General features: G+C 38.2%; 2 protein-coding genes across 2 annotated transcripts; one reads left to right on the plus strand and one right to left on the minus strand.

The window, feature by feature from the left end:
- Nucleotides 1-328: 328 nt before the first annotated feature.
- Nucleotides 329-1447, plus strand: LOC110445799. The gene has a single exon (XM_021490592.1). It carries the CDS (start codon nucleotides 341-343, stop codon nucleotides 1445-1447), a length of 1107 nt encoding a protein of 368 aa, XP_021346267.1. The 5' UTR covers nucleotides 329-340.
- A 5257-nt stretch (nucleotides 1448-6704) lies between these two features.
- On the minus strand, nucleotides 6705-17975 carry LOC110445787 (S-acyl fatty acid synthase thioesterase, medium chain-like). The gene is made up of 8 exons (XM_021490576.1): nucleotides 17829-17975; nucleotides 16657-16809; nucleotides 16311-16449; nucleotides 14722-14821; nucleotides 13084-13162; nucleotides 12581-12674; nucleotides 11583-11665; nucleotides 6705-7345 (listed from the first exon to the last, which is right to left on the minus strand). Exons 2-8 carry the CDS (start codon nucleotides 16787-16789, stop codon nucleotides 7221-7223), a joined length of 753 nt encoding a protein of 250 aa, XP_021346251.1. The 5' UTR covers nucleotides 16790-16809; nucleotides 17829-17975; the 3' UTR covers nucleotides 6705-7220.
- Between the last annotated feature and the right edge of the window lie 29 nt (nucleotides 17976-18004).

Below are 18004 nucleotides of genomic sequence, written 5' to 3' on the forward strand. Positions count from 1 at the left end.
CCTTACCGCTACCGTGCATGGATATGAGATTTGTATTTGACAATTTGGTTGACATTGTTTTACTTGTAAACTGGTGAGACAATGATGTGATGTGTGAACATCCAGGACGATTGGACGTGGTCGTGCCTCGTTATGCTTCGAAGGACTTGAGTCTCTCCAGCAGTCAGAAGCCCAGGCAATGTGTTTGAGACACAATTCATCTTAAATTTATATTGAAGTTCGATGACGTTTGATATCAACGAAACTTACTGTTTGGTACAAGTGTGTGTTGTAGTATGGAATTTGGACACGCTCATATGATATAGTATTTTAAACCTGTGAGCTTCAGTGTAAACTCAAAATGACTAGCGTAATGTCTCTGCCTTTCTTACCGGAAGTGGGGGAGCCAAGGAATGCAGTTAGCTCACGACCTCACGATTCCGAAACTTCGAACTTACTCAGTTTTGTGGACATGGCGTCTAGCAACATCAAACTTGCTTTGGACAAACCTTCCCGGTCAAAAAGAAAAGTGAACCACAGAAAATATTTACAAAAGCAGCTAAAGCGGTGCGGAAACTCATCTACTTCTCACTCAGAGGGCAGGCAAGTCGACATACAGGGCGCATTGTGTAATGGAGGCCAAACGAAATGCTCGCGAAAGGAAACAACGCAAATAGGACTACAGATCAAGTCCCTCCAGGCATTGTTTGACCCTAAAACATTACACGAAAAGTGTTGTACCGACCAAACGACAAAACCTACTTCAACTACTAAAGTTCCGCTACGAAAACGCAACTTGCCTCCATCATTTTTTATTGAACCCGCGTCTAGTTTAGAGGGAATAGATCCTGACCAAGTCTTACAGGCCACAGAGAACACACATACAGACTTACAGTTATGCTCAGACGTGACAAATCATGAATTTCCGGCTGACACGCTGGATTCAATACTCGGACAAACCGAGCTACAGGAACTCCTCGCCGGACCATGGACTGACTCCATTCGGGACAATTTCTCCATGCCTCGTTGTGACCACAGCCTCGATAACTGTAGTCCTCGTTCATTCTCTGACAGCTCCGACGGTATGTCCAGTAGTGCGTCAGTGTCACCGGGAATTCCCGGCCAGAGTTCAGATTGGATCGCAAACTTTCTTTCACAACAAACTGGAAACTTTCAAAACTCATCAATGTTTGCAGACGGATATACATCCGCTCAAAATCCGTTAATTCCTATTGGTGATAGCAGAATAGGGGATGTAACGGACAGCCAGTCCCTTGAGGACAGACTCTTTATCGAACAGACATTCCCAGGACAGACATTTTCTGGTAGCAACGGGACTCCATGTGACACGACTCCTTTACCAACATTTCCTCAGGCGTTTTGTAGTAGTGCTTCACTTCAGGAAAACTTCCAGAACGTCTACCCATGGTCAGATGCACAGATCCAACCATGTTACACATACTTATGACCAGATACGACCTTCTATTTATAGTGTAATATCTTTTACGATCCTTGGTTATTGTGACAAAGACTATGTTGAACTGTATCATACAGATTATATTTTGAGCACATTGACTAATTGCAGCCGTATAATTGTTGAACCCTGTTGGTAGTTAGTTGTCACTGATGCAGGCAGGGGAACTGTGATAAACCAGTAACATGTATAATGACGAAGGTCTTGTGATATATCAGCTATAATAACTGTGGGCTGTTGTCACTGATGTAGGTATTGGCCCTGTGATACACCAGCTATAATAACTATGGTCTGTTGTCACTGATGTAGGAATTGGCACTGTGATACACCAGCTATAGTAACTGTGGGCTGTTGTCACTGATGTTGGTATTGGCACTGTGATACACAAGCTATAATACCTGTGGGCTGTTGTCACTGCTGTAGGTATTGGCACTGTGATAGACCAGATATAATAACTGTGGTCTGTTGTCACTGATGTAGGTATAGGCACCGTGATACACCAGCTATAATAACTATGGTCTGTTGTCACTGATGTAGGTATTGGTACTGTGATAGACCAGATATAATAACTGTGGGCTGTTGTCACTGCTGTAGGTATTGGGACTGTGATACACAAGCTATAATAACTCTGGGCTGTTGTCACTGATGTAGGTAATGGCACTGTGATATACCAGCTATAATAACTGTGGGCTGTTGTAACTGATGTAGGTATTGGCACTGTGATAGACCAGATATAATAACTGGGGGCTGTTGTCACTGATGTAGGTATAGGTACTGTGATACACCAGCTATAATAACTGTGGGCTGTTGTAACTGATGTAGGTATTGGCACTGTGATACCCAAGCTATAATAACTGTGGGCTGTTGTAACTGATGTAGGTATTGGCACTGTGATCCACAAGCTATAATAACTGTGGGCTGTTGTCAGTGATGTAGGTATTGGCACTGTGATACAACAGCTATAATAACTGTGGTCTGTTGTCACTGATGTAGATATTGGCACTGTGATACAACAGATATAATAACTGTGGTCTGTTGTCACTGATGTAGGTATAGGCACTGTGATACACCAGCTATAATAACTGTGGTCTGTTGTCACTGCTGTAGGTATTGGCACTGTGATATACCAGATATAATAACTGTGGTCTGTTGTCACTGATGTAGGTATTGGCACTGTAATACACCAGATATAATAACTGTGGTCTGTTGTCACTGCTGTAGGTATTGGCACTGTGATACACCAGATATAATAACTATGGTCTGTTGTCACTGATGTAGGTATTGGCACTGTGATACACCAGATATAATAACTGTGGTATGTTGTCACTGATGTAGGTATAGGCACTGTGATACACCAGATATAATAACTGTGGTCTATTGTTACTGCTGTAGGTATTGGCACTGTGATACACCAGATATAATAACTGAGGTCTGTTGTCACTGATGTAGGTATTGGCACTGTGATAAACAGTTATAATAACTATAGTCTGGGCGTTATTGAAATAAACCCCGAGATGTACATGTTGTTATGTCTGAGGTCATGTTGTCATTGATGTAGACACTACTATAACAACTGTAATGGTGAATGTCTTGTTGTCATTGATAAAGGCACTACTATAACAACTGTAATGGTGAATGTCCTGTTGTCATTGATGTAGACATTACAATGTGCCAGCTGTAACGTCGTACGTTATTTTGTCATAAACTATACCTTGTAATGTCCAATCATTACGTATAGCTTGTGATGACATAACTGTAACGACGATTGAATATATGAGGTCTTGTTGACATTGATGTAAACATTGTGTTGTAACAGCTGGTATAATGAAGGTTTTGTTATCCCATTCATGCAGAAACTTGAGTTCTTGTTGTCATAGATGACGATATCGTCTTGTACCATCTGCTACGACAGAGGTCTTTTTGAACTTGTCGTTGACATGAAATACTTTGGATTTGGTGACATTGATGTAGACACTGATATACCAGCTGTTATGTATGATGTAGACACTGATATACTAGCTATTATGTCCGATGTAGACACTGATATACCAGCTGTTATGTCTGATGTAGACACTGATATACCAGCTATTATGTCTGATGTAGACACTGATATACCAGCTGTGATGGCTGATGTAGACACTGATATACCAGCTGTGATGTCTGATGTAGACACTGATATAACAGCTGTGATGTCTGATGTAGACATTGATATACCTGCTGTGATGGCTGAAATAAACACCGATATACCAGCTGTGATTGCTGAAATAAGCACTGATATACCAGCTGTGATGGATGATGTAGACACTGATATACCAGCTATTATGTCTGATGTAGACACTGATATAACAGCTGTGATGTCTGATGTAGACATTGATATCCCAGCTGTTATGTCTGATGTAGACACTGATATACCAGCTGTGATGTCTGAAATAAACACTGATATACCATCTGTGATGGCTGAAATAAACACTGATATACCAGTTATGTCTGATGTAAACACTGATATACCAGCTTTTGTGTCTGATGTATACAATGATATACCAGCTGTGATGGCTGAAATAAACACTGATATACCAGCTGTTATGTCTGATGTAGACACTTATATACCAGCTGTTATGTCTGATGTAGACATTGATATACCAGCCGCGATGGATGATGTAGAAACTGATATACCAGCTTTTGTGTCTGATGTATACATTGATATACCAGTTGTTATGTCTGATGCAAACACTGATATACCATCTGTGATGGCTGAAATAAACCCTGATATACCAGCTGTTCTGTCTGATGTAGACACCGATATACCAGCTGTGACGGCTGAAATAAACACTGATATCCCAGCTGTTGTGTCTGATGTATACATTGATATACCAGCCGGGATGGATGATGTAGAAACTGATATACCAGCTGTGATTGCTGAAATAAACACTGATATTCCAGCTGTGATGGCTGAAATAAACCCTGATATACCAGCTGTTATGGCTGAGGTAGACATTGATAGACCAGCCGTGATGGATGATGTAGACACTGATATACCAGCTGTAATGACATAGGTAATTTTCTCGTTTACTTGTATGTAGATTCCGTGAAGTACCAGCAGTATTGTCGGTATTCTGATATATAAGAAGTATAACAACATATTTTGTTGTCGGGCGTCACTGTGTAACTGTTATGACTATTAAATCAAAACGGATCCGTTTCATAGCATAATGTTTTATTTTCATCGATATTAAATTTCAACTTCTGTCATTGGTCACTTTGAAATTTTAAATGTTTTCATCAAGCACTTATACCCATTATTTCTAAATGTTTAATAACGAATCGACGAAATCTCTCCATATTATATACTGTATATATTGTCCAACCTTATTCAAGCATGTTTATATTGTTATCACATATTACACTTATTTTATAATGTATATACATTGTATTGTTTTAAAATGTACTTATTTTATAATGAATATATTGTTCTAATATATTGACGTAATGCATTTTATAATCATATTCACCTAATGGTACGTTACGTTTACAAATTGTGAAATTTTATTACCAAAATATGCTAATATCAACTACAATGAACAACGGAAAAAAAATAATAAAGCTATTGAATGTCATCGGATCTCGCTTCTTGTCTTTCAACGATTTCAAATGAGTTTCAATCAGGTGTTTGTGTGGACACGTGCTATGCAGGTAGAAGAGGAAGTAATACTATTGGTAATTGCATAGTGCCTAGGCCGAGTGTTTCAGCGTACAAACTTAACGAAGACTTTCAGCTGATAAAAAGATGACGGAAGGTATATCATGTTTTTGTAAAGTGAAGAACCGCAAAATATTGATTGACAAATTTGTTTTACAAATGATATCTATGAAACGATATCATATTATTTTACTTAATTATTTTATTTCATATATGACATATCAATAGTTTTAATAACGAGTTTCATAAATATTCTCCCACATGAAGAAACGTTTCTTTTTCTTTCATGAATAATTGATTAAATAATAAATCCAGTTATTTACCTGAAAATATGGCCTATCAAAACATAAAACTAATTTTCAAAATAATGTATTTGATGTTTGTTCACAGCGATGAATAATAAACTCAAAAGAAACAACCTTGGGGGGAATATTGTTCTCCTTCATTGTGGTTAAGAAATCACTTGTTTTATCAACTTTGAAGGGTAGTTATCACTTAAATGTAACATTTGAGAATAGGAAATTAAAAGCGTAATAAGTGCCAAAATATCGTGCATCGTGCACAAGAATCACTGTTTTGCAAAGGAATTGAACTATCAACAGTCCGCCCCCCCCCCCCCCCCCCCCCCCCCCCCCAAATACATCGATTATGGTGCATCTTTTTTGACAAATATTTGTTTTACTGCAGTTGTTCTTGCGAAACTTTTTAATTTTCTAATATTCAGTATTACACAATATGTAGATATTACACCTCACAGTTGGTCAAATAAGGGATTTTGATAATTTCCTAGATACAAAAGAGGTTTTACCAAAGTTTGATTCGATATTCATCAATGTGAAAAGAAAAATCTGTTAATATAAGTTGAATGTTTTCAACCGTAATTTGATTGGATAGTCTGTTCAAGGTTATCTGAATATAGACATGACAATATGACAAATAAACTACGTTGGCTTTGATTTCTACCTATGCGGTCTCGGTCTGTGCCGCAGAAATGTTATGGTCATCAGTTCTGTAACCATGTGCGAGATAAAACAAGGTCTAGGGTTATGGCAGAATCTGGTACCAAGTGTCTATCAAAAGTTCTAGAGATGAGTTCATGTCTTGTTCATGCGTGTCTGTCAAATGCTCTAGAAGTGAGTTAATATGCTACCAAGTATGTGTAAGGGTGATATAGTATCTGCTGTCAGATTTATCCATCTGATATTGCAGGAGTAAGTTAATGTCCGTTTCTAAACGAGTCTTCCAGACTTTCTAGTGGTGATTAGGTAAAACAGAAAACAGCTTTCCACTGAGCTAATACTACAAAACCAAACAGTATTTCATAGCTGAAATGAAAACACAAAAACCTGGGAGACATCCTAGTTATTGGTGTACGTTAAGGTCTGTATCAGAACATGTAACGATGAAATAAATAAATTATGTTTATCTACAGAGAAAAATGACGGACGACGAATACAGCACAATGATATTTACCTACATGTTATGTTTGTATCAACATTTTTCAAATTTGTTGGCGTACCCGACTGGTCTCATATAAAATAAACAAAAATTCAGTCAAATTGATGAAAAATATTTATTAATGAGAATTGGAAGCTTTAGCAATGCTCACTGTGGTCAATAAATACAACCAATCATTCTGGTCAATTCCAAAATAAACATCTATCATACAAGACTTTCCCAGTATACGCGAACAACCTATCATACCGGTAATATCTAAATGTACAACCTGCCACACTAGTGATGTTCAGTAAGCATGTAGAACCTATTATTATACAGTCACATAAATTGTACAGCCTCCGACATAATGTCATGTCCAATATGCAAGTAAGCCCGTAATTCCAGCCATATTCAGTAAGCATTTCCAACGTGTCATACCCGCCATGTCCATTCTAAATGTACGACCCAATGTTAATTAACATTTAAACCCTTATACAGTAATAACAATTTTACATGTACAACCTTCAACATATTTTACATTTTCAATATGCATGTCAAACTTGTCAATACATCCTTTTATACCAGCCATACCCAGTGTTACACTTCCATAAGTATAAGTATATAATGCCTATGCTATTCAAAGTAGTACGATGATATATTTTCCAGAATCCTCATCATGTTCTCCTTCTCTTTCAGGTAAAAATGACCTCCGGGTAACATTTTAGTGGTCACTTTTCCTTTGGTCAAATCTGCCCAAGCTGAAGAAAAGAAAAAGAACAGATAGATCACCAATATGAAATGTCAAAATCGATACTAGCAATAGTGTTCACAATGAAAATAGGTGTTTGATAATAATAATTGAAAAACCACTACATTATTTTGGAGACTATTCTGAACGACTCCTGGAAGAACTAGGTCTCTGGAAGTCTCCATTATTTTGGGAGGCGCAGAAACCGGACTCCTATATATCTCTTTTAGTTTTGGGGTCGTAATTGTTGAAAACCTTTTATTTCCCTTTCATTTCATAATTTACCTTTTCACCACTGTAGACCATAATGGACTCATCCATATCAATGCATGGTAGAGTCTACTAAAGTTACATAGGGTTGAAAGGGTTAAGCGAATATAACGAATGTTAGAGTAGTTCATCATTTAATATTTCAGCAGTTATTTCCCTTGTAATGGTAAAGTGAAATCAACATGGTAACATATGGTTGTGATTCATAACTGCCTACCTTGTAGGATTTATTACCTATGTTAAATGTTGTTGTAAAGTCTACCTTTATGGACTATGTCGTATGTTGTGTTTACAGGCCTAAATTGTAGCTTGTGTTTTAAAACCTTGTTGGTTGTTGTGTAAATTGACCTACATTGTACATTGTAGATTGTGTTTGATGGTTTTGTTGTGTGTTGTGTCGATAGACCTGCATTGTAGCTTGTGTGATATGGTCTTGTGTGTTGGCAGGAGTGGCTCAACATCGAGTGCGATGCAGGTGAGCTCTTAAAAAATTAACACTGTTTGGCAAGTTATCTGGCCCCACTAAACGAGTGAACGGTTGCAGTACGACGGAAAGACTCCATTTCACGTGTACATGAACTCATTACCAGTATCAGATTATATGCTCCCATCAAGACGATTCCGGATGAAGTCAGTGACATATTATATGAAGACGTGAACGGTTGTATCATTCCAAAGCGTCACCGAGATATAGCAACAGTGTTCTACTCCAGAACAGTGCAGAAGATGGCAGCAAGTTACAACCACTATCTGCCGCTTCCCTACAATGCACCCTAGCTCCACTCGAATTTCATCGTCAGAAAAAAAGGTCGGGCTGGAAGTACATGTCACGAATGTCAGGTGTGACGCCGAAAGATGGACTGACCAACGCCGTATTTCCGTCTATGATACAGCCCTTAGTTCGCTACCTCAAGTTCCGATTGGCGTCCCTCTAGGCGCCATACCAACTTAGAACAGTTACAGAAAGTCATAATCTGCAACTGGTTGTTACTTCTTCTGAGCTTCAGTTTACAAAGAAAGTGGTACGGCTCTGACCTAGCAAATGAAGCATAAGGCAGCATGGCTTGGCTGCAAATATGTCTACATCATACACATCTACAAGCGTAAAGAAAATCGCTAGGACTGCAACGAACAACATATTATAACTACCCTGTCCGTCGCAGGCAAGAATCCGACTAGAAGCTTGAGTATGGTCTCTTACAAGAGAATCATAAAGGCTTCTGGGGAAAAGTCATGGTTATCTATATGGTGTTTACTGCTAGACAGCTACAATAGAAGTATCAGAAACAGAATGTGACATGTACCCTGCACATGGCTAGCAGACCAAGGAACCTGTTTGCAAATATTGCCATTGAAGAATCATGGCGAAGTATGATGTCCGTAAAGAATGAGATTCTGCAACAGCTTTATGATGACATATTTGCAAGAGTCTGTGACAATGAAGAAACTGATTAATTTCCTGTCTCAAACGGAGTGAAGCAGGGCTGTGTCCTTGCTTCAACCCGGCAGTTAAATGTGTTCTGTCATGATGATTGATGTTTTCAAAACACCAGACACAGTCATCGGTATTCGATGGCTCACTCTTAAACCTCAGAATGCTTAAACCAAAAACCAAAGTTATGACAGGGACTTCTTCTTTGCTAATGGCTGTGTCCTCGATGGTGCCTTCGACGCAGACATGCAGTGTTGATTGGTTATTGGAGACTCGAGATCAGTACAAAGATGGATGCATAAAACATCTAGAAAAGAGATACGTTGAACCCAACATTAGCATCAACGGGCAACGACTGAATTGTGTGGACATGTTTACCTTAAATAACAGCACACTTTCTAGAAACGTTGTCATACAAATTTAAAAGTTAATGTCGAACACGGGTGTTGCCTTTGGAAAACTCCACAAGAACAGGTGTAGCGGAACAGCTTAGAAACAAGGATCAAAGCTATAGTTTTCACTTCTCTGCTGCATGGCTGCACATCATGGACGGTCTATCAGCGTCATGCGAAACAACTGAGCGACTTCCATACCAACTGCCTCAGAAAAGTGGGCAGACCAATTCCTATAACCTGATAAGTATATTAAACTGTACTAGGTTGCCAAGCATACCCACCATCATTTTTGTGTCATAGCTTTGCTGGCAAGACATGAGGTTCACACGCCAGTCGCCGGCTGCCAAGAAGCTGTTATATTGCGAACTCCAATGAGGTTAATTCATCCAGGGAAGCAAAAGCCATAAGAACACATTAAAAGCTTCGCTTAAATACTTAAACATCAGCCATGTCACCTGGGAAAAAACAAAACTTTATTGCCACACAGCTAGAAAAACGTCCTGGTGCGGATTGGCCTGACAAGTTGTCAGTGCAACATAGAACCTGACCCCAAACTTAGGATGACTAGATGGATCTCATTGTTTTTGACAGACCAAAAACTTCTTTCGGGTAATTTCCGAGCTATTACTTGCATGTAGTGAGGTAGGTTTAAATTTGAAATCGACTACACCAACATTGTAGGTTGTTTTTGTTGGCCTACCTATCTTGTAGATTAATTTTGATGGTCTATATTAAAGACCATGTTGGGAGAGCTACCTTGTAGTCTGTGTTTGATAGCCTACCACATAGGTTCAGTATGATGGTCTGTTTGAAGAGCTACTTTGTAGTCTGTGTTTGATAGCCTACCATGAAGGTTATGTTCAATGGTCTGTATGAAGAGCTACCTTGCAGTCTGTGTTTGATAGCCTATCTTGTAGCCTGTGTTATTTGGCCTACACTTTAAGCTGTGTTTGATAGCCTTACTTGTAGCCTGTGTTTATTGGCCTACACTATAAGCTGTGTTTGATAGCCTTACTTGTAGCCTGTGTTTATTGACCTACACTGTAAGCTGTGTTTGATAGCCTTACTTGTAGTCTGTGTTTATTGACCTACACTGTAAGCTGTGTTTGATAGCCTTACTTGTAGCCTGTGTTTATTGACCTACACTATAAGCTGTGTTTGATAGCCTTGTAGCCTGTGTTATTTGGCCTACACTATAAGCTGTGTTTGATAGCCTTACTTGTAGCCTGTGGTTATTGGCCTACACTATAAGCTGTCTTTGATAGCCTTACTTGTAGCCTGTGGTTATTGGCCTACACTATAAGCTGCGTTTGATAGCCTCACTAGTAGCCTGTGTTTATTGGCCTACACTGTAAGCTGTGTTTGATGGCCTTACTTGTAGCCTGTGTTTATTTACCTACACTGTGAGCTGTGTTTGATAGCCTTACTTTTAGCCTGTGTTTATTGGCCTACACAGTAAGCTGTGTTTGATAGCCTTACTTGAAGCCTGTGTTTATTGGCCTACTCTATAAGCTGTGTGTGATGGCCTTACTTGTAGCCTGTGTTTATTGCCCTACACTATAAGCTGTGTTTGATAGCTTTACTTGTAGCCTGTGTTTATTGGCCTACACAGTAAGCTGTGTTTGATAGCCTTACTTGTAGCTTGTGTTTATTGACCTACACTATAAGCTGTGTTTGATAGACTTACTTGTAGCCTGTGTTTATTGGCCTACACTAGAAGCTGTGTTTGATAGCCTTCCTTGTAGCCTGTGTTTATTGACCTCCACTTTAAGCTGTGTTTGATAGCCTTGTAGCCTGTGTTATTTGGCCTACGCTATAAGCTGTGTTTGATAGCCTTCCTTGTAGCCTGTGTTTATTGACCTACACTGTAAGCTGTGTTTTATAGCCTTACTTGTAGCCTGTGTTTATTGGCCTACACTATAAGCTGTGTTTGATAGCCTCACTAGTAGCCCGTGTTAATTGATCTACACTATAAGCTGTGTTTGATAGCCTTACTTGTAGCCTGTGTTTATTGACCTACACTATAAGCTGTGTTTGATAGCCTTACTTGTAGCCTGTGTTTATTGGCCTACACTATAAACTGTGTTTGGTAGCCTATTTTGTAGGTAACGTTTGTTGGTCAATATTGTGTGTTAAGTTTGAAGGCCTACCTTTTAGGTTGTGCTTGATATCATACTCTCCATCTGTTATATCTATTGGGCAGGTCAGAGGTTTATCTCCAACAAGGTCATAGCTGCAAAACCAAGATACTTTATTAGACACAAAACATTCCCTTTTATCCTTATAGTATTTAGGAATTAAAAGATTTTAATTCAGGTAATTAGAAACAGATGTGAGTGTAATTATATTGGAATAGAAGATATAAGAGTAAATAAATGAGAGGAACAATTTAGCTGGAAGACGGGCTGAAATAAGATGATACTAGGAAGAAAAGGAATGGTATCAGATGGTAAAGAAGATTGGCAGAATAGGAGGATATTAGGGAAATGCATGGTATCAAGTGTTCTAGAACGAAGAATCTTAAGATGGGCAGGATTGGTGGATATTAGAAGAGAAAGGTATAGTATCAGGTGGTCAAGAATAAGGGAATTTTAGGATATACAGGATTGGAGAGTATTTGGAGGTAATTAAGACATGGTATCAAGTGGTCCAGAATTGAGAATTTTAGAATGGGCAGGCTAGGAAGATATAAGGAGGGAAAGGCATAGTATCAAGTTGTCCAAAATAAGAAATTTATCAGATTGCAAAGTTAGGATGATATCAAGTGGTCCAGAATAAGAGAATTTTAAAATGGGCCAGAGTGTTTGCTATTAGAAGAGGAAGAAAGGTATTAGTGGATCAAGGGTGGGATAGTTTCAGATAACTAATAAAAGAGGAGATTTGGAGAGAAATGCAGGGTATTTGTAGGACAGGAATGAGAGAGTTGTAGATGTACAATTGCTGGGATAGAGTTCCATAAGAGAAAATAGGGAGAGGTATGCCTTAATGGGAGGTTTTCAGGATGGCTGGAAAGGAAGATAGAAGCAGTTTGCAGGGTATTTAGAGGAGGTGTTTGATTGAAATGTAGGAAAGGAATGAAATTGTGAAAAGGAAGAGGGCAGGAACTAAAAGGAAGCTGCAGAAAGCATAGCAGATAATTTACACTTACTCAAATTGGTCTACTAGTTCGTAGTCTGCTCTCAAGGGAGGTAGAAACAGAGCCATGAGCTCCTCGCTTTTCAGAATTTCATCTGGAGTTCCACCTAATGTTTGGAGAAGAAACGGGGATCAAATAAGTACCCAATGTGGATCACATTTATAGAAGGTTACAAACTTATTTCTTGGTGGATATAAAGAAAATATTTATTTCTTGGAGGATATAAAGAAAATATGTCACACACCAGCACTTTTAAGCTACTAGTACATGGATACTGTAACCATTTGGTAAGATTTGCCCTGCTGGAACCTGATAAAAAGTGAAAAATTCTCAGCCCTGGTGCCATCTCAAATTTCAAATTAGTCCAAATAATGACATTTCTCAGGATCAAGAGTATGGCTGAGATACAGACAGACAGACAGACAGACAGACAGACAGACAAAAAGGCAGACAGACAAGGTGATGGATGTGATAATACATCAAGTCAGTTATACCATTTCAAACTTTAAACTTACCCAGTTTCCTGAGAAAATCTTTGAATTCTGCATCATTGAGATTTCTCACATACACTTTATTCTTTTTTCTTTCTTCTGACTGTAAGAATAACAAATGATAATCATGAAAGCCTAGGTTATAGATGGCTTTGTGCCCAAGATAGTGTTGTTACCTGCCATCTCTCTATGTTATAGTATGGCGTAGCTTAGTTACATGTTAGACTGTGATCTCTACAAACACACAGGCATAACTTCATACTAAAGAAGGATCAGAGACTCTAAACGAAATCACACAGACACGTTAAAGCTCATACTTACATGGGGAGCTTAGACTTTAGACAAAATCATACAGACACATTTAAGCTCAAACTTACATGGGGAGCAGAGACTCTAGACAAAATCATACAGGCACATTTCAGCTCAAACTTACATGGGGAGTGGAAACTCTGGACAAAATCATACAGACACGTTTAAGCTCAAACTTACTTGGGGAGTGGAAAATCTGGACAAAATCATACAGACACGTTTAAGCTCAAACTTAAATGGGGAGTGGAGACTCTAGACAAAATCCTACAGACACATTTCAGCTCAAACTTACATGGGGAGCAGAGACTGTAGACAAAATCATACAGACCCATTTCAGCTCAAACTTACATGGGGAGTGGAGTCTCTAGACAAAATCATACAGACACGTTTAAGCTCAAACTTACTTGGGGAGTGGAAACTCTGGACAAAATCATACAGACACGTTTAAGCTCAAACTTACATGGGGAGTGGAGACTCTAAACAAAATCATACAGACACATTTAAGCTCAAACTTACATGGAGAGTAGAGACTCTAAACGAAATCACACAGACACGTTAAAGCTCATACTTACATGGGGAGCTTAGACTCTAGACAAAATCATACAGACACATTTAAGCTCAAACTTACATGGAGAGAGGAGACTCTAAACGAAATCACACAGACACGTTTATGCTCATACTTACATGGGGGGTAAGACTCTAGACAAAATCATACAGACACGTTTAAGCTAAAACTTACTTGGGGAGTGGAGACTCTAGACAAAATCATACAGACACATTTAAGCTCAAACTTACATGGGGAGCAGAGACTCTAGACAAAATCATACAGACACGTTTAAGCTCAAACTTACATGGGGAGTGGAGACTCGAAACTAAATCATACAGACACATTTAAGCTCAAACTTACATGGAGAGTGGAGACTCTAAACGAAATCACACAGACACGTTTAAGCTCATACTTACATGGGGGGTAAGACTCTAGACAAAATCATACAGACACGTTTAAGCTCAAACTTACATGGGGAGTGGAGACTCGAAACTAAATCATACAGACACATTTAAGCTCAAACTTACATGGAGAGTGGAGACTCTAAACGAAATCACACAGACACGTTTAAGCTCATACTTACTTGGGGGGTAAGACTCTAGACAAAATCAAACAGACATGTTTAAGCTCAAACTTACATGGGGAGTGGAGACTCTAAACGAAATCACACAGACACGTTTAAGCTCATACTTACATGGGGAGTGGAGACTCTAAACGAAATCATACAGACACATTTAAGCTCAAACTTACATGGGGAGTGGAGACTCTAAACGAAATCACACAGACACGTTTAAGCTCATACTTACATGGGGAGCAGAGACTCCAGACACAAACAAGCGCTCTGGCTCAAGGTTGTACTCGCTCTTCAGAATTCTTGCTACTTCAAAACACATCATTGCTCCAAGACTAAAACATTTGATATAAAACATATATGTATTCAAAAGTACTTCTCTTTTAGCTAGACATATTGCAGCCTCCCAAAACACACACGCATACACTACATGCATGCATCTTGCACACAGGGGAGGCCGTCCTTAAATGACCATAGCTGTTGATAGGGTGTTAAACACTCCTAAACAAAACAAAACAAAACTTTTAGCTAAAAGCTTGCTAGAATATATCCAATCCATGGACTAAACAACAATATTACTTCAATAAGTAAAACTGACTGATTCCAAGAGGAACTTAACTCATTCACCCCTGAAGACACATTTGAACTCTTCCAATTCAATGGTTGGAATAGTTCATTATGAATCTTCAGGGGTGAATGAGTTAATATTGTGGTAAAGATTATCAAGCAAAATCTGACAAGAGTGCCATTCCTTTCACTATCAAAGTCAATTATGACATTATGTTTCAAGCATGGTGAAAAGTGTTAAAACGGAGATGTTTAAGTTTTCAATATTGAAAACTTTCATTGTATGATAATGTATGCATTTTAATTCTTCAAGTGTTTTCAATGTGTAGGAAAAGTTATGATTTGTGTTCAATATTTATTGTGGAAATATCTTTGATGGCATGCTGCTGCAATACATATAGTTAACACTGACTGTATACTGCTACGACACATAGTTCATTGTGAGTCAATACTGCTTAGACACATAATTCATTGTGAGTCAATACTGCTACAACACATAGTCCATTGTGAGTCAATACTGCTACAACATATAGTCTATTGTGAGTCAATACTGCTTACACATATAGTTCGTTGCGAGTCAATATTGCTTAGACACATAGTTCTTTGTGAGTCAATACTGCTACGACACATAGTCCATTGTGAGTCAATACTGCTACAACACATAGTCCATTGTGAGTCAATACTGCTACAACACATAGTTCGTTGTGAGCCAATACTACTACAACACATAGTCCATTGTGAGTCAATACTGCTACAACACCTAGTTCATTGTGAGTCAATACTGCTAAGACACATAGTTCATTGTGAGCCAATACTGCTAAGACACAAAGTTCATCGTGAGTCAATACAGCTACAACACATAGTTCGTTGTGAGTCAATACTGCTACAACACCTAGTCCATTGTGAGTCAATACTGCTACAACACATAGTTCATGGTGAGTCAATACTGCTACAACACATAGTTCATTGTGAGTCAATACTGCTACAACACATAGTTCGTTGTGAGGGATCAATACTGCTACAACACATAGTCCATTGTAAGTCAATACTATTAATTGTACAACACATATGCCATGGTGAGTCAATACATATTTTTTTGCGAGTCAATACTGCTACATTAGTTCACGATAAGTCAATATATTTACACATGCATATTTTCATACTGATTAAGGAAATGTGTTCAGTTATTGGCAAAATCTATTTTTACAGTCCATTTAAGGTTGGATAGTATATATGATCATGTAAATATGTACAGACCTGTGTCCCCAAAAAGCAAAGGGCCGCTCCTTACACTTTGGTATAAGGGCTGAAATGATTTCCTTTTGCACTGTGTCCAGAGAGTGACAGCAAGGTTCCTTAAATCTTCCTTCTCGTCCTGGCAGTGTAAGGCCAGTCACTGTAACAGATACACTCAACACTACAACATTCAGCTAATCCTACATCAATATATATATATATATATATATTTCAAATATACTAATGGGGTCTTTTTTTCAAGCTTATGGTTCTTGACAAGACTTATCTACAGTTAACTCTTGCTCATACATTGTGTCTATGTAAAGTTTCTGAAGCTGGAGCTGACTGTTACAACCAAAATAGTCACCTTCAATAGACTCTGGGAGCATGTTTCCCCAGTTTGCATAGAAGTTGGATCCTCCGCCTGCCCAGGGGAAACAGAACAGCTGACAGGAGGCTGTTGGTCTGGGAAATCTACAGTTCAAGACTTTGTTTGCCATCTTTGATACAGGAAAAATATCTAAAATAAATATGAAAATTGGCTTCAATATCAATTTCCATATGCTTATTTTCTCACTATTAAATACAACAGGAAAGGTACAATGCAAAGGAACAACATGAAAAACCATGTCACCTGTAATAGAACCAATCAAAATTTACCAAACTATTATCAAGATGAATGCAGGGATGGAAACAAATCTCCCATCACTGGCCATATAACATCCATTAAACTGCAGAGTAAAATGTCAGGACCTTTGTATTTCTATACTCGCATACTCTCAACAATTCCATGGGAGTATTTAAATAGTTAGTTTTAATTGGTGATGCCACACTATTCTATACACACCCACAATTTAATATTTCTATAATGTGTTATGATGAAAAAATAAGCTGTGCCTTACTTTTTTAAATGAGGGTATAAGACAAGGTGCTCCAACATGGCTTAACCTTTTGTTTAAAAACAATTGTAATGATGTATAAGAATTGTTACCTATTGTCCTTATTTTAAAACACCATAAATAAAACAATGTTTCAAAAATGAGTACAGGACCATAACTATGTAAAAAGAGGAGCAGTGGAATTTATTAGACACAATTAAGCACACAACAGTTCGCCTTCCCTAGATGCATTACACTGTATATGTTATACACAGCATTGCTGATCATAAAGGTTAACAGTAACTGTGCCAACACACCATACCTTTCCCCGTTTAAGTTGTGTATGAGTGTATAAGGACTGCTATATATATAACATGCAAATTACCACCTTCAAAGACACCTTACCAGCTTATATTGATACTGAAACGTATAATGAGTTTATGGGAAATGTATATCGAAAATATGTCGTAATAGTTAAAAAAAAAATATGATAATACCGGCATATTTCTACCATTGTTATGTAATCAAACAGGCAACATTTAAATTAACGCTAAAATACATAAGTACAAAAGCAACAAACCGAAAATAAAACACCCGTGACAATATTTGTTTCGGCTTGACTAAAACAAAAGCATAACAGCACCATTTGTCCACCATTTACCTTGCAATATGTAGTGAAGACGTCTATCCGTGTCACTGTTCCTACACCTGTGCACTCATATTGTTGGCCTAGACAGTGCTGACAGGTTCATGTCAAGTGACAGACATTGATCTATGGGCCACATTTGAAGTAATGGAGTGAGCTCCCTTTAATCTATTTTCGATTTGACGTAATAG

The sequence above is a fragment of the Mizuhopecten yessoensis genome, unplaced genomic scaffold, assembly GCF_002113885.1.
Source record: "Mizuhopecten yessoensis strain PY_sf001 unplaced genomic scaffold, ASM211388v2 scaffold2369, whole genome shotgun sequence".
Taxonomy (NCBI): Eukaryota; Metazoa; Mollusca; class Bivalvia; order Pectinida; family Pectinidae; genus Mizuhopecten; species Mizuhopecten yessoensis.